Raw genomic sequence first — 16,292 nt, forward strand, 5'->3', positions numbered from 1 at the left:
TTACGTTAAAAGCATGTTCTGGGGTAAGACAATTATAGCATGAGTTAGCCCGAAAGATAAGCATCCAAATTCAGTCATGTTCTAGGTTTACAGCTTCATTTTCAAAAACTTTCCTTCTAGAGTTGATACATGTTTTAAGGAGAATGGCATGGCTGGTCCGAGTGTGTAGTAGGTACGGACAAGATTACTTATCCAAATAAACTTTTAGTTCAACGAGACAATAGTAGAAAAGGTACAAACAATATTTTCACAATGCCAGATCTGTAATTAAAGTTTCAGTATTACACCAACATTCACATAACTGATATATCAGTCTATTAAAGATTTTGCACTGTTTAATTTGGTCTGCTAAACCTTTTTTGAACAGAAAATGGCTTTGTTCAATCAGACAGCTTTGTTTTGTTTACTATGTTTGACTGTTATTGGTTCAAGCTGATAATTCTGCAATTCTTCCAATTACTAAAATCTGACCGTTAAGAGAAAAAATCCTTGAACATTTGGAAATATAGTTTGCATTTTGTTCTCAATTTCTTCTTAAATATACAAACTAATCGAGTATTATGTCAGTTCACCTTATTGTTTGTAACAAGTAGTCACTTTTAGGTCATTTCACTACAGTATTAAGGGACCCTACAAATAGATAGCATTGCCAAGGTTTCTACATTTAGATTTGGCAACAGTGCAGGTAGGGCTTTAGATTTAAAGGAAAGTTTACACCTTTGTTACTACACGGAGTAGATGGGTATTTTCTTCAGACCTTTTAGGAACAGACTAGCTATAGTGAATGTAAACTAGTCATGATAACCGATTCTCAATATTGAGAAAAAAAAAATGATTTTCAATTTAGATGCATCTGCCATATCAATAACTGGTTATCTAATCCAAAAATATATAATCCAGGATTTCAATAAATTTGGTCAGTTTCAGGACCTTGCACATTTCTAGCCAATACATATAAATTAGATTACTAGATTACAGTAGATTACTAGTCATATTTATACATTAAGTTATGATTCACTTTCACCCAATTTGATGGTGATTGCTTTTGTTGTCTACATATTTTACTGGCAAAATATTTGCTTAAAGTACAAAATCCAAAGGATACAAAAACCACAACTGGACGTGTGACTTTATTAAAAATATTTTTTTCGGGTTTTATTAACGTCAGACTGCAACAACTGGAAGACCAGAGGAGAGATGAATCTAGACCTTGTTGAATGCTCCAACATCAACAGACTGGACGTAATCCTCGAATTCCTCGATCTTCTCGATAAGGTCATCAACAGAAACTTTAGCGTCTTCTATCGTGCACAAGATACTCAGCTTCATGATGCCAAAAGCCAGGGGGTTGAGTTTACCTGTGAAGTAAGAATAATAATCCATTAAAAATCACTTTTAAAATGACATAAAATAGGTGACACAAAATCTTCAAGCAAATTAAAAAATATGAATTTCAGCCATGAAATAAGGGGGGGGGGGGATCAGTACTCACTTGCTCCCCAAACAAGGCCATCCATGGTGATTGTACGAATCTTATTCTCCATCTCCTTCATGTCGGTCTCGTCATCCCACGGCTTGCAGTCCAACAAGACCTGTGACTTGGCAATGGGACCTGGCTTCACACTCTTCTTGGCGGCATAGGCAGCTAGTCTCTCCTCTCTCACACGGGCAGCATCCTCATCCTGCAAGCATGATAAAGCTTTTAAGATTTGTATGGGAAGAGAGAAGGTCGTCTCCTATGAAGCCATGAGTAAAAATCAGATACTATCTAGAACTGCACATTTTAGTTCACTTGAGTAGTTCTACATCATGTTGATAATTTCTACATGTTGGTAGTGCATACTTTTGCTTCATCATACCAGATAATTCAAAAACATGGAATGTGGTAACAATAATGAACAATGTAAATACTACCAACACATGAAAAAATCATTTCCAGACCTACAACATTACACATGACCCAATGCCGTGTAGAAGTCTCAGTTAATCTAGTTAACTATAAGATTAACTTAGAGGCTCCTTATCATAATAGCGAGAATACGCAAAAGAATAAACGAAATAGCAATGGTCATTGTGCCTGGCACTCAACTTCAGATTCGTAAATGAACAAAGCTACCAACCTCCTCCTCTTCATCCGAGCCGAAGAGATCAACTTCATCGTCGTCGTCATCATCGGCAGCGGCAGGAGCAGGGGCCTGGTTGGAAAGGGCTTTCTTGACACCAGGGAACTTGCTCTTCTCAGCACCAAATGAGCTAATGTGATTGTACCACCTGAGAGCATGTGAATACTTTCCAGCTGGGGCCTTGCCCAGAGCTTCGAACACTGCTACATCATCTTGGGATGGGACAAACCTGGGGAGGGGATACGAGAAAAAAGGATATTGCATTAAAACTGAACTGCCTCAAGCCAGCATGTACATTACTCTTGTGTTATCAGATACTATCTAGAACGCACATTATGTGTTCACATAAGGTTTTATCCATCATGTAAAAAGGAACTATATCTTTACAAATATATAGGTCATTAGTTCAAATGGTTGACAGTAAGACTACATAACACTAGTCCCTATAGAAACTATCATCACATAAAATGTACACAAGATCATTATCAATTAATCATTCCTGTTAGTTTCTTTCCCAGACATTTTTTTTTCTTTAGCATGTTCATAGATTTCCTACTTTCTACTAAGACTTTTTTCATCTTTTCCAAGTCCACACAAACAAATGTATGTGCTTATTTCAATTTAAAAACTGGGCAAAACAACTCCTATCCTTAGAAAAAGGCATGCACTCCAAGACCCCAAAATCATGCAACATACAAAACTTGGTGCGGGGTTCCATTAATAAAGAGGTAATGAAAGACTGCTGGTTTAAAAAAAAATAAAACTATGCTTATCTAATGATTTTTTAACATCAGGTCTCAGTATTAGCGATGCAGACTCCCACTTGATAAAATAGAAAAATGAAATATTTAAAGTAAAATTTCCTCCTTTCAACTCCATAAATCATAATACAAACCTATCTTTCTGACCAACACAAGGCACACTTTCTAATTTTTTATCTGGCAGCAAAGCTTCGAAAAGAGATAGGTCTAGTTAGCAGCTTACCAAAGCTTCATTTAGAATCAAGAATTAATATTTAAATGGATATAAATGACTGGTGTTAACTTCAAATCCACCACCTTAAACCTGTTACTATTACTCCTCACCGGAAGAGCCTCAACACAATACCAAGTAACAAAATGGCGTGCAACTTGCTACACAAGGGACAAAGCAAAAAAAAGAATTGAATAGATAGTAAAAGCAAATGCTTACTTACAAAAACGTGCAGTCACCAGAAGCCTCCTGCACATTTTCTTTTATAAACATGTATATAGTCTTGGCCACTGTCTACTAGTAACAGTGCATTAACAAAATTACAACTATTCAAATAATTTACCAGAAATTCCATCGCCTAGTAGGAATATTATTGACATTTTTCATGACAATGTTTAAATCAGCTATATTCCCCTTCACAAATGTCTCGTTTAGTTCCGAGAACATGATCCATTGCACAAAAAAAAAATAATAAAAAAGAATCGAGTCTAATCACCCACAATCATACTGTTTACTTTCGACGTTTAACACCAAAAGATTTGATGCGAGTCGTGTCACAATAAAATGAAACCTACACTACTCCTACAGTTGTTAGAGAAACACCAACATGCAACAAACTACACAACTTTTCTCCCTACTTCAAATCTTCCACTTCATCAATATTCTGTTCTGTACAACTTCCCTAACTTCAAAAGTACTATCCCATGGGAAGAACCTCTAAATGTAATGAAACCATTGATATTTAGCAACTATTGAAATGGCATTCTACAATGCAATAGGGTATTCTAAAAGGCTGGAATGAAGACCTACAAAATCCTTACATTTCCCAGACTGGAATAGGCATGAAAGTGGCAAGTTCCAGAGGCAGTATTTTGCTTCCACATTCAATCAAATCTTACAATAAATTCTAAGAAATAGCAATATTATTCCTATTGTAAATATTACTGGCCTCTTTCCAACAAAGGTATCTTGGCGATTTTGAATACACAACCTTTCAAATCACTAAATGAATGCCATTCTAGTGTTTATTCTCCCTATGGAATCTTGTTTGATAAAGGCATTTCTTATCCAAGGTCTTTACATATTACTAAGAACCTTCACTTAAATGAACTATGGGTTGAAGTTAACCAAATATGGCATTCAGAGTGTCATCTGTTGATCTAACTGAAAAAAGTCACATTTAAAATAATTATATATATTGACAATTAACGGCCTACGCGACTTTCTACCCGTTTTGCAAACATGTCAAGCCTAGAATATATCCATCAACAGCTGCCACGTTGAACTTTTTTTTTCTAAAGACAACAAAACACTTCCTTCATGACAGCGCGATGAACTTACCAATTAACTCAAAAATCGAAGAAAACTCCGCAAATACTGTCGGATAACCATTAGAAGCCGCCATGCCCGCTGTATTCTCTTGTAACCAGGCGATGACCGTGTCTCTGCTCTCCCGGCGTCACCTGAGGACTTACCTGGACTCTGCGCCGATTGGAATACTATTTCGCGAGAGTCTTTTTGTCTAAGTAAACACGCATGGCGGCTCGGGAAACACATGGAATTTTTTAATTTGTAGTTTTCACTGTGACAACGTACCCTTCGATGTAACTTTTGTCCCCAAGATAATCATTTAGGGCCTTGACGCCAGCGTCACTTTTCAAGTCACCGAAATTTGGCATTTTCCTAGCTTTTAGCGTCCGAAAATAGTGCCCTGTGCTCGGTCGTGTCTCTTTCGGACACTCTTAGACGGTCAGAGACCGACACCGTGTCCGAATGCGGCGAAGTGGATTTACTTCTTAGTATGCTATCCGGGCTCTTTAATTGTAAATAGAAGATATGTCGTCCTCTTTAGGCAAGTAATCAAATTTATTATATTCTATTTAAAGAAATGTTAAATGTCTAATATCAGGGCAAGTCAATTAAAGAGGAAACTAGAATTAACATACTCTACCGGTACGAATCTAAAGCCAAAGCCGTCTGAGAGATTCGAAGAGAGGGTACCCTACACATTGAACTGGTTCTTTGGTTCTTAACCACGTGGAACTTTCACATTATTAGTATAATTCAATTTCCTTAGCAACTTTGCACAGAGGTATGATTATTTTTCCGATACTCAAATTTATATTTGATATCTAGAAAATTCCCAATTATTTTTTTCCAAAATTTACACATACCGATTTCCTTCGGTATCCCTTTCATAATACATAAATACTTCCTCCGACGTTATGATATCACCTCAAAACTAACTACCAGTCGTCATAGGAAATAAAAGTAGTTTTAAACCAAAAATGTTACATTTACGCAACTCGACCGCTGATTGGTCGACGGTTCACCATCTTGCCTCTCAGCTGATTGTTGTTGTGGTAAGCGAGTTTCATAAATTTTGCGCCCCACGGCCTGGTTAGGGAATATTTACTTATATTACTAGAATGAGTGTGATTGCCTGATGTCTCTGGGTGTCATGGTAGTTGATATTAATTGAATTATGTGAATCTAGTGGGTTTAATCTATCCCCGGCTTGAGACCATTTTTTCGGGTTTGTTATTGTTCTGTGAGATAATACTTACTTTGGTTATTGATGCGGTTATTTATGTTATTTAGAGTTCCTTACAGCGTTTTATAGACATGAGGGAAGGTCAGTGTATTGTGTGGATTGATTTCAGTATTTGCCTTATTTTTACTTCAATGTCAGGAAGAATTTTAACGACGTGAAATTATGTCACAGTAATTCGGATGTATCTCTCATTTTATATGAAACTAATAAGAAGTTAATCAGACCAGTGCCGCGTCGCTTAGTTCCATGATACTGATTTCGATGGATTCCTCACACCCTCTACTCTTCACATATAGTTAAAATGACCCAAGACTCAACCCACAATCTTGGTCTTGATAGCAGGGGAGAGCATGAAGGTGATTACCCCCTGTGGACGGGGTGCCTGATGACCTTACTGGCTTTCAGGGGAACCAGTCACTACGGCCCTCAACCACTACGGCCCCAGTCACTTCGGCCCTAGTCACTACGGCCCTAGTCACTATGGCCTCTCTCACCGTCAACCCTAGTCACTGCGGCCCCAGGCACTACGGCCTCCTATAAGAACTACAGTGAGAGAGAGAAACCACGTGTCATTTCATGACCAAGGAAAGGAATATAGAATCATAAATGTATATATTACCAAAAGTGTATAAATCATATGTTGTCTATGTATATTTCTAAAGAATTCAATAAGACACTTGTTTGTATATTTGTGTTGTTTGACTCAGTCCAACTCCTCCTGAATATTTCATCCAGGCCTCACAGAGAGAGAGAGAAATTGACATGTGGTCTCTCTCTCTCTCTGTCTCTCTCTGTTTATTAGAGAATAATAGATGATATTATCACGATCACTAGCAATCATACACTTAGTTGAATTACGAGTGCCTCCTGGACCACTTCAAATTCTAATGAAATATATTAAAGAAACTTGGATCAATGGATTCTGGGCGCCAAGTGACTGGACTGTATTCGGGCAGAGTATCCGGACTAACAATGACGTAGAGGGATACCACAGAAAGTTGAATGGTATGGCAGGCAGCTCTCATATTCCATTTTATGTTTTAGTGCCATTACTGTATAAAGAAGCAACAAACGCAACTGCAGAGGCTCGTCCTGTCAAGGATGGTAAACACACACGTCGCCAGCGCCGTCAGTTTAGAACAGTCCAAGGCAAAATATTTGCCCTATGGAAACGGTATGAAGACCATGAAATAACCACCAATCACCTCTTAAAAGCATGTTCGAAGTTATGTAAAAATTAATATGATTCCCTTATATGTGTGTACAGTTTGTATGAACCATATACATTCTGGTTATGTAGCTATTTCTGTGTTAAATATATTTTTTTTGTAATTATTTCCTATTAATGCAAGCAGGAAAGAATACCAGTTTTCATTAAAAATACTTTCTAATGATGGCCGAAGTGACTAGGGTGGTTGGTCTGAGTCGGCCGAAGTGACTAGGGGTTGGTGCTGTAGTGACTCATGTTGGGGCCGTAGTGACTGGGGTCAGAGGCCGAAGTGACTGGGGCCGTAGTGGTTGAGGGCCGTAGTGACTGGCGGTCTACAATGCTGACACCACCGGTTTAAAATTAGAAGGATGGGGAAAGTGTTTTCTCCAATTGGGTATTGCAGACTAACTAAAACAATATTTTTCCCATAAATCCATCACAAAATCCAGGTTTAGACTGACTTTGGAACCCCGTAGTTCTCAAGCTAGTGCTGTTACAGCTATAATACTTCATGACTGTGCACGCATTTCAACTTTGAGCAGATCTCAATGTTGCGTCATGTAAATATTGACACCCGTCTTTTAGGCCTAATTGGTGCTATACTCAATGGGTTAAGGGAACTGTATAATATAATAATGACAGGTAATATGTAGATATATATGCCACGGATACATTATTTTAAACCTGATACACCTGTGACTCCTTTGGAGGGGCTGCCACAAGGAGTACTGTGTAAGTTCATCAGGGTTACCTGCATTGACCTCAGGGCAGCTGTGTGCAATAATCTAACCAATGGCTTTGCCAGACCTCCCCTACCATTTCATGGTTACCACACTTTTCCCATGTAAAATCTGCACTAACCAAGAGCACCTCTCACAGCACGCCACGATAACTGCAACCTAAGAGCTGAAGCTGTGCAGCCAGCACCTGGCATGCTGCACCCTGTAGACTTTTTCATGTAGATCGCATTTTTGCCTTTTCCTGAGGATGGTAAAGTAGGACCGATAGTTATATGGCCACGCACTAGAGGGCACCCTACACTTATTGTAATTCCTATGGGAGAAAATACACCATCTATTGAAAGACATTGCTTGGGTCTGTAACATCCCATGTTAGGCATTCCAGTCCACACTTTGCTTGTGGCCAACAGCATGCAGAAATTTCCATGCATTTTATAATCAGTTCTCAGAGTTACATAAGTGATGGCAGTGGTGTCTGGAAAATTCCAAACAATATTTATTTGGTTGTGAGGGTTACATAGCCACAGACACAAGCAGTATAATATGCGAGATGTATAAGCACAGGTAATGTTTACATCACCACTGATATGGTGGCGGTGATGCAAGCTTATGTACCGTACTCCAAAAAGTAATTAGCTCAAAGTGGGGGTAGTGGAGTCCAGGGGATGGGGAAGCCCCCCTTAGCCAGGGCAAACCTCAAGCCTTGGTTAGATTAGGTAGGTGAGTGGGTTAGGATGTCTAATACAATTATGATATTTATTTGTATATTATCTAATTTCATTCTTTTCTTCTTGTTTTATCCTGCAATATCCTTGATCTCCCTCACACTCTCTCCTGTTGTCAGGACCAAGATTGTGGGAATCACGGATCATACTCACTATGTAGTAGAGGGTGAGAGGATTCCATTGGTACCATTTTCATGCCAATAAGTAATGTGGCACTATTCTGAATAAATATAGCACTTTCCTGTGAATTTGATATCTTGATCTTCAAGCACATTAACATACATTGGACTGTATATGATTATAGATTATATTAGCATTATTAAATGGCCAAAAAATATTACTGATGGATTCCTCTCACCCTTTACTACTCAAATATAGTGAATATAATCCACCATGACCCCCCTATACCCCACAATCTCAGCCCCAATAATAAAAGGTTATATATGAATAAATTGAATTTATATATTGCACAAATGTAGCTTAGTTCAGGAATTCTAAGTAAGACATCTGAATCTGTTTTGATTGTTATTTTTCTGCATCAAACATAGGATACCAGTTGGGAATATGGGGGGGTGGAAGGGGGGGAGACTGGAGGAACAAATTCCTTTTTTGTCATAATTTGTCAAACTCAAGCCAAAAATAGTCCAAAAACATTGTATATACCAAAACATCCTTCTTAACCTGCTACCATGGGCAAGACCCAAGTCCCCTTCCCCTGTGTTATTCCCTGCTGGGGGCAGGCCCTAGAAATGCCTACCAGGGTAAGCCTATAAAACCCTTTCCCATGCCATGACTAGCTTGCCTTCTGATTTGTCACAATGGAAGTCTTTCCTGCTCTCGTTGCAATTTGGACACTGTATACTCTTAACCCATTGGTCACAGTATTAAATAAATATTTGTGTAGTAGGATGGCTGGTTTACATGTCTGGCATGGTGCCATCCGCGTCTATGACCGACTCTGCCATTGCTGCAAATCATGCTATCTGCTACTAATGGGTTAACCCATTCACGCTGTGGCTGTTCCGGCTCTGAATGGTCAGAATGCCTGGGCTGTCCGCTTGCTTATCCCGAGCGCCAGCCTTGACCAAATATATTGTCGCCGGCATCTGACCCAAAAAACACGAAACATGCCAGCACATCATCCGGCATGAATGGGTTAAAAATGACATCACTATCACATAGATAATGCACAAGTTCGATATTTCCTATGATATTTACTATAAATGGCCTTATCCAAAGTCACTTGTGCCACCTTCGTGGCATTTCCTATTACCCCTAAGAAAGGTAAAAGAAAATGCGTCTGTTTTACCTGGACACTGACTCTAGGAGCAACCAGAAAGTCCTAGCAGACCACCTCTGGCACCTCTCATTAAGATCATGAAAGGAGACAACAACATTGATCAGACGTGACTGATTCATCAGGTCATATTAAAGAGTGTACCTAATTTATTTTATGTTCATTATCAAGTACTCTTAGAATTTGTAAAATTATTATAGATCATGCTGAAAAAGTATGTGTTACAACCACTCACAAGGTAAAAGAGTATATAATAGATATTTGTTGAATTCTAAGACAAGCAAGGGCTGTGGCTGTGCACTTAAGCTAGTAATCATCCTCTGAATGTATTCTATTGAATTAGAGCTTTTTTATTATTATTATTATTATTTGAGGTCTCCATGCTATATTATTTGATCCACAGTGAGTGTGTAAATTTTACCCAATCTACTCCATTCCTTGAATTTTTGTTATAAAACTATAATTCTTTTACTATTGCTATTGCTTATAACATAGTTATTACTGCCGTTGTTATTATTATTTTAATTATGCCAATGTCAATAATAAGTAATAGTAATAGAAATAAAAACGTTTTCCTGAAAATTCTAGAAATGTTGTAAATGGTGTGAGGTCAGTTAGGGTTGATCCAGCAAAACCTCAGTGAATAATGCATATAAATTTTCACTAATGATGTCAATTGTTTAATCTCATAATTCAACAAAGTAACCTGAAAAAAAGCACATAAATTTTAAGATGTTCATCAGAATCTTCTGCAAATATGCTCATTCAAATCCTCCACATGACATTGGTTGGAAACCTTTGTGATATAAACTTGCCATGCCTCATTCATATGTGTTAGAGAGAGAGAGTAAATGAATAAGTGAGTGTTTGCTCATGATTAGTTAACCCGTTGCCGACGGGAGATAGATTTGCTTACACTGTCTCCAGGATGGATTTTATTTCTAAGCAAGGCAGCTTCTGCAACATATTTTGATTTTTCCCACTCCCTGTTAGTCCCTCATTGTAGAGCTAGAGCCATTTTTGTATTTTGTTTTTTTGTGTGTTTTAGTGTTTTTAGAAACTTTTTATTTGTCATATCACAGGCTCCATCAATTCTGCAGTTGACTAAAATTGTAGTTCAGGGTCCATGTCAACTCATTTTTTTCTTTATACTCGATGTGATAAAAGTATTGCTGTTTTAGGGGAGGACAAAAGGCAACTTTATTTTTTTGCATTTGTGTGCTGTCACGAATGAACATGAAACTTATAACCATCCAAAATGAAGAAGTATAGAAGAAGGAAATTTGTGCTTTTGACAGTGAGTGCCACAATAAAAGGCATCCATACTGGCACAGGGGCACATTGTATGCATTGGGCATGGTGTGAGTCACCTTCCTCCTCTCGTTCTGCCTGCACATCTTTCATCTGCGGTACTTTAGAGCAAGAGGTCGGGAACTTGCTATGTGCCATCACTCTATAGAGATAGTGCTCGATAGAGACCGTAGATGGGTGCCATTCAAGGCTCTCTCTCCTGCTGGTGCTAGGAGAAAGTGGTGCCATCTAGGTTTTGTAAGGGAGTTGAAAACCATTTTGCTTAGTATTACAGCAGTTATAATAATTATGACTGCAATTGTCAACATCACTCACTCATTACTTATAGTACAATAAAATAACATAGTGATCCAAAATCCCCGAACGCCATGACGCCCATTGTCAGGCAAGAGATCCTGCGTCATGTATGACGAAAAAACACGTCATCCGTCGTTAACGGGTTAAATAAAGGGGTTGGCATTGTTCTCTGTGGGTAGTGTTGAAGCATACTCTTAAGAAGTTAACTTTTGAGGTACTACAAAAGAGGACAACTACTAAACATCAAGAAGCAGCAAACCAGGCTCATGGCAAATGTCAAGGAAAAAGGGTTATAGTATTTTTGGCTAAGGTTCTTATTTCAAATATGCCTTCCAGATGAAAAACCTACACATTCCATGGCTTTCCATTGCCCACAATAAAGAAAGTATAGATTAGCTGCTGTTTTGACTGAAATAGGTTATGTCAGGAAAAGTTCTCTTCATACAAGTCTGCTGGAAATAGTATGCATAAAATTAGAGAAAGTAAGTCTCTACATAGATGAAAGTGTGTTTATATGCTCTGCTTCCAAGCACAAGGGGTTAAGCTTTTCTTTCTTTATGCAACAGTATTGTTGAGTACTACACATGTTGAAAGAGATCATAAGATATCTTGATTCCATTTCATTGTATCCAGTCAAGACCTCATGTTTATTATATTTCAGGGAATCTCATGATAAAGTATATCCATAAATAACTTCCAAGTCCAAAGATATTTAAATATAAACTAGTTTATTTTATCACTCTCTCTCTCTCTCTCCTCAGCAGTAATTGAAGATGCTGCGTATAGGGGCACAGCAGCTGCTCCGCTATGGCGGTGGGCGCGCCTTCGTGCTTGGAGGAGCCCGCACTCAGTCTTCTGCACCAGAGAAGATTGAAGTTTTTATTGATGATAAGCCTGTGATGGTGGAGCCTGGAACTACTGTGTTGCAGGTAATCCTTTGAGTGTATTTTAGGTAACTTACCAAGTAGCAGGTAATCTATTGGTGTTCTAGGTATACTGTTTTGTAGATCATATTTTTAATTGCTTTTTAAATAACATATTATTTGTTCTTTGTTATATGTAATATAGGCTCCTTTTTTGGCTTCCAGAGGTGACCTACCAGGTTGTATTATTTTTAGCATCATTTTGTTTTAGGGTACTTAACATTTTGTAGGTAATCTTTTTTGATTGTATATTAGTTGACACACTATTTTGGCTTCTCTTTGGGTCGACTTGATTATATATGGGAACAAGTAAAGGAAAAGTATTTTGTTCTGATATTTTATTTATATGAAGACTTCATAGATTTTTTTTTGACCATGAAATTATGCATTTTGCTCATGTTTGATGCTAGTTCCAGAAAGTTACAGTGCTTTGAAATGAGCCCTCTCATTTCTCATTAAGGATCAGCTCACTGTTAATTAGTAAAGTTTTCCCAGAAGTTTGAACAAGGTCCTTTCTCATTATCTTTTCTTCTTTCTCTCTTTCTCTTCTTATTTTTCTTCCATTTTCATTAGATAATAGGTAACAGTAAAATATATATGGTCTTCCATAATGGGAAAAAAAAAATTTCAGGCTGCTGCAGTGGCTGGCGTAGAAATCCCCAGGTTCTGTTACCATGAGCGGCTCTCTGTTGCCGGGAACTGTAGGATGTGTTTGGTGGAAGTCGAAAAGTCAGTCAAGGTACGTGTGCACTTTTACCGTTTCAGTGTTAATCAGCTTCTTATTGAATCTGTTGTAGGTTTTGTAACACATTTTTATTACAAAGATCATGAAAGTATTTTTGTTGATTGAAGAAAATCACTATAGATGAATGATTCTGAAGGCATGTTATATGGTATGATATCATTTGAATGTGTATTATGCATTGTAATTTACACTGCAAGAAATCATATTCATTCAGTGTTCTGATATAGTCAATAAAGATCCCATTTTTCACCCCATCACCACACAGCCAGTGGCCGCCTGTGCCATGCCGGTCATGAAGGGCTGGCGCATCAAGACTGACAGCGACTTGACCCGAAAGGCGCGCGAAGGAGTCATGGAGTTCCTCCTGATCAACCACCCCTTGGATTGCCCCATCTGTGACCAGGGTGGCGAGTGCGACTTGCAGGTAGGTGGGCAGGCTACCACAATAAGCCTTGGAGGTGGAAGATTGTTTTTATGTAAGTGTGATAGGTGGAAAGGGCAACCGGGGTTCCTTGTCGAGGGGAAGGGTAAAAGGGTTGTGAATCTGTGAGTAGTTGAGTGTGCTGGGGGTTATTTGGATAGTCTTTGTAGAAGTGGTTATCTTGTTTGTAAAATGAATGACTGAAAATCTTAACATGTTTGCATGTAAGGGGCAGTTAGGTGGACTTGGTACATGTAGTAATTTATTCAAGTATTTATTTTTTTGAGGAATATCAGTTGATATAACCATATGTTGTTTTTAGATACAGAATAAGATACATTTAGTTTCCTTACTCTTAAGACTAAACTGTCAGTTAATTTTGATAGGTTGGTTTTCCTTAGGACTTTACTGTTGTGCAAGTAGATTTTGATAATTTTAGTAGTTTATACTATTTCATAATAGTTTATACTATTCATAGCCATCATTCAAATACCTGAAAACTATAATGCATTTTTCTCTTAAATTTTACAGGACCAGTCCATGGCCTTTGGCAGTGATCGGTCTCGTTTCCTGGACAACAAACGGGCTGTCGAAGACAAGAACATCGGGCCTCTTGTTAAGACTGTCATGACTCGCTGTATCCACTGCACAAGATGTGTCCGATTCGCCTCTGAGGCAAGGCTCTCTTTGTTTTGTTGTCTCAGGAGTCGTATGAATATGCACTTGGTTGTGGATGTATTTGAGGGAGTTTCTATTGGTATGTAGTATAGTAAATAATGAGGCTTGGTGAAATGAAAATGACACTTGCATTTCACATCTCATCTTTTGTTGTTACAGATTGCTGGAGTGGAGGACCTCGGGACGACTGGCCGAGGCAGTGACATGCAGATCGGAACTTATGTCGAGAAGATGTTGATGTCTGAGCTCTCGGGCAATGTCATTGATCTCTGCCCTGTTGGAGCTCTTACTTCTAAGGTAGCTTAGCTGTAGAAAATTATAAAATGCTATATGCATTCCTACAAACCATGATATTGAGTAAAGGTTCTAGTACGTATATTGCATTTGATATAACTTTGAAGCTGGTTTGTATTTTCTATCTTTTCACTTTTCTTTTTTACTTTGTCAATTATTTAACCTCAAAAATCTGAGGTAATTCATTTTAGTTGAATTTTCATCAGTATAGGAATGTTTCTCTCTCTTCTCTCTCTCCTTTTTTATTCCACCAGTAATACAAACTTTTCTTTCCACATTTCCAGCCATATGCCTTTACTGCCAGACCTTGGGAAATTCGCCGCACTGATTCCGTTGACGTGCTTGACGCAGTCGGCTCAAACATTGTTGTCAATCACCGCACTGGAGAGGTCCTTAGGGTCTTGCCCATGACGAACGAGGTTTGTTTTGCTTGAGGAAAGCTATGTTGAAATTTGACATATAATGGGAACTGAAATTTATGTTGCTTTATTGTCATATTATAAAAGTTCCAGTGTAAGAAAAAATATATTTTTATGGTGCTTTAGTCGTGTGACTTGTTGCCATGTAAGAAGCATTTGCTCTTTTTTTCAAAATGATGATACTGAATATTGGATATCTTAGTGTTCTTTACACAGTTTTTGTACTTTTTCAGTACCATTAAGAGAAAAGAAAAATAGACATAGATATTCTTTTCCTTACTTATGATTAAGAAAAAAATGTCACTGCATTGTTTGTTTGTTTGAATTTTACTGGCATGGAAGAGTAATTTATCTGTTTCTTCATATTTTGAGTCATATGCCATAGATAATCAGATCTACAAGAAATCAAATATAAATGGGTAGGTTCCATATACAACATACATAGTATGATATACAAGTTAACATACTTCCAAGATGTTAATTAGCATCATCTTGGCTTACCAACACTGATGTAACTTTTCTTTTGAGTTTATAAATTTCATTAACTGATTAACAGAAGCTCCATATCCAAAAGGTTAAAATTAACTCAGTATGTGATAACTTGCTTGCAGGAAATTAACGAGGAGTGGCTGTCTGATAAGTCACGGTTTGCCATTGATGGGTTGAAGCGCCAGCGCTTGATCCACCCCATGGTAAAGGACTCTGCAGGAGATCTCCGTCCTTGCGAGTGGGAGGATGCTCTCATCGTAGCAGGAAAGGCCTTGAAAGCGGCCAATGGCTCAGTCGCTGCCATTGCTGGAGGTAAAGTTTTCTTGCTGTTCTTTTTCTTAATTTTTTACTTCTGTTTTTCTTATTTTCTTTCTGTTTTCTATCTCTCTTACGGGGCATAGTTTCATGCTTAATTTTATTGTATACTTTGGATACTTTGCTTTTGTTTCTCTGTCTTGGGTACATTTTAACCCATTCACGCCGGAGCCATTCCGGCTTTGCACGGTCGCTATACCGAGGTTTTCGAACGCATCATCCGAACGCTTCGAGATTCTCGGGCGTACGGGCCGCGAGCCTGGGCTGCCCGCTCGCTCACCCCGAGCGCCGGCCTTGGCCAGATATCTCGTCGGCGGCGTCGGACGCGAAAACCACGAAACATGTCAGCACGTCATCCGGCGTGAGTGGGTTAACAACAGATGAAAGTACAAATAAAGATTTATGAATAGAGAATGGCTTTTCTAAGTGTTTTTGTCTTTCCAGGACTGGTTGATGCTGAAGCACTGATTGCTCTGAAGGACATGGTTAACAGACTTGGTGGTGAATCTGTGTGCACTGAGGAGGTACGCTTATCAAAGGGAATATTCTTTTAGTGATTAAAAGTTTTGGAAAAAGGATAGGAAAGATAGTGATACAAGGATATTAAAGTAACTGTTATCTCTAAATACAAAGAAATGTCAGGCCTGAAGTTATTCTTATCAAATGTATAGAAGTGATCAATTTGCAATTTATTACATTTAGCAATTACAGTTGCCCATAAACAAATACACACATGGACTTACATAGACAGAATTTTTAAGAACCTTCTGAATTTTTGC

The 16,292-nt window shown here is 38.2% G+C and overlaps 2 protein-coding genes across 4 annotated transcripts in view; one reads left to right on the forward strand and one right to left on the reverse strand.

Moving 5' to 3' along the window:
- Positions 1-1,117: 1,117 nt before the first annotated feature.
- Positions 1,118-4,839, reverse strand: eEF1beta (elongation factor 1-beta). The gene is made up of 4 exons (XM_043003099.2): positions 4,692-4,839; positions 2,121-2,352; positions 1,493-1,682; positions 1,118-1,358 (listed from the first exon to the last, which is right to left on the reverse strand). The coding sequence occupies exons 1-4, from the start codon at positions 4,772-4,774 to the stop codon at positions 1,204-1,206; spliced, it is 660 nt and encodes a 219-aa protein (XP_042859033.1). The 5' UTR covers positions 4,775-4,839; the 3' UTR covers positions 1,118-1,203.
- Positions 4,840-5,321: 482 nt separating this feature from the next.
- ND-75 (NADH dehydrogenase (ubiquinone) 75 kDa subunit) overlaps positions 5,322-16,292 on the forward strand; it is a 17,091-nt gene continuing 6,120 nt past the window's right edge. The window contains exons 1-9 of one of the 3 annotated variants that reach the window (XM_086538057.1): positions 5,322-5,458; positions 11,994-12,158; positions 12,784-12,891; positions 13,163-13,321; positions 13,850-13,993; positions 14,156-14,293; positions 14,575-14,709; positions 15,321-15,510; positions 15,958-16,037. In XM_086538057.1, the coding sequence (XP_086394183.1) occupies positions 12,003-12,158; positions 12,784-12,891; positions 13,163-13,321; positions 13,850-13,993; positions 14,156-14,293; positions 14,575-14,709; positions 15,321-15,510; positions 15,958-16,037 (1,110 nt within the window). In that variant the 5' untranslated portion in view covers positions 5,322-5,458; positions 11,994-12,002. Of the gene's footprint in view, positions 5,496-11,990; positions 12,159-12,783; positions 12,892-13,162; positions 13,322-13,849; positions 13,994-14,155; positions 14,294-14,574; positions 14,710-15,320; positions 15,511-15,957; positions 16,038-16,292 lie in introns of all 3 variants that reach the window. The other 2 variants (XM_086538058.1, XM_086538059.1) reach the window with 2 other exon arrangements.

The sequence above is a fragment of the Penaeus japonicus genome, unplaced genomic scaffold (assembly GCF_977035675.1).
Source record: "Penaeus japonicus unplaced genomic scaffold, GWHDUDI00000001_assembly GWHDUDI00000006, whole genome shotgun sequence".
NCBI classification, from domain to species: Eukaryota; Metazoa; Arthropoda; class Malacostraca; order Decapoda; family Penaeidae; genus Penaeus; species Penaeus japonicus.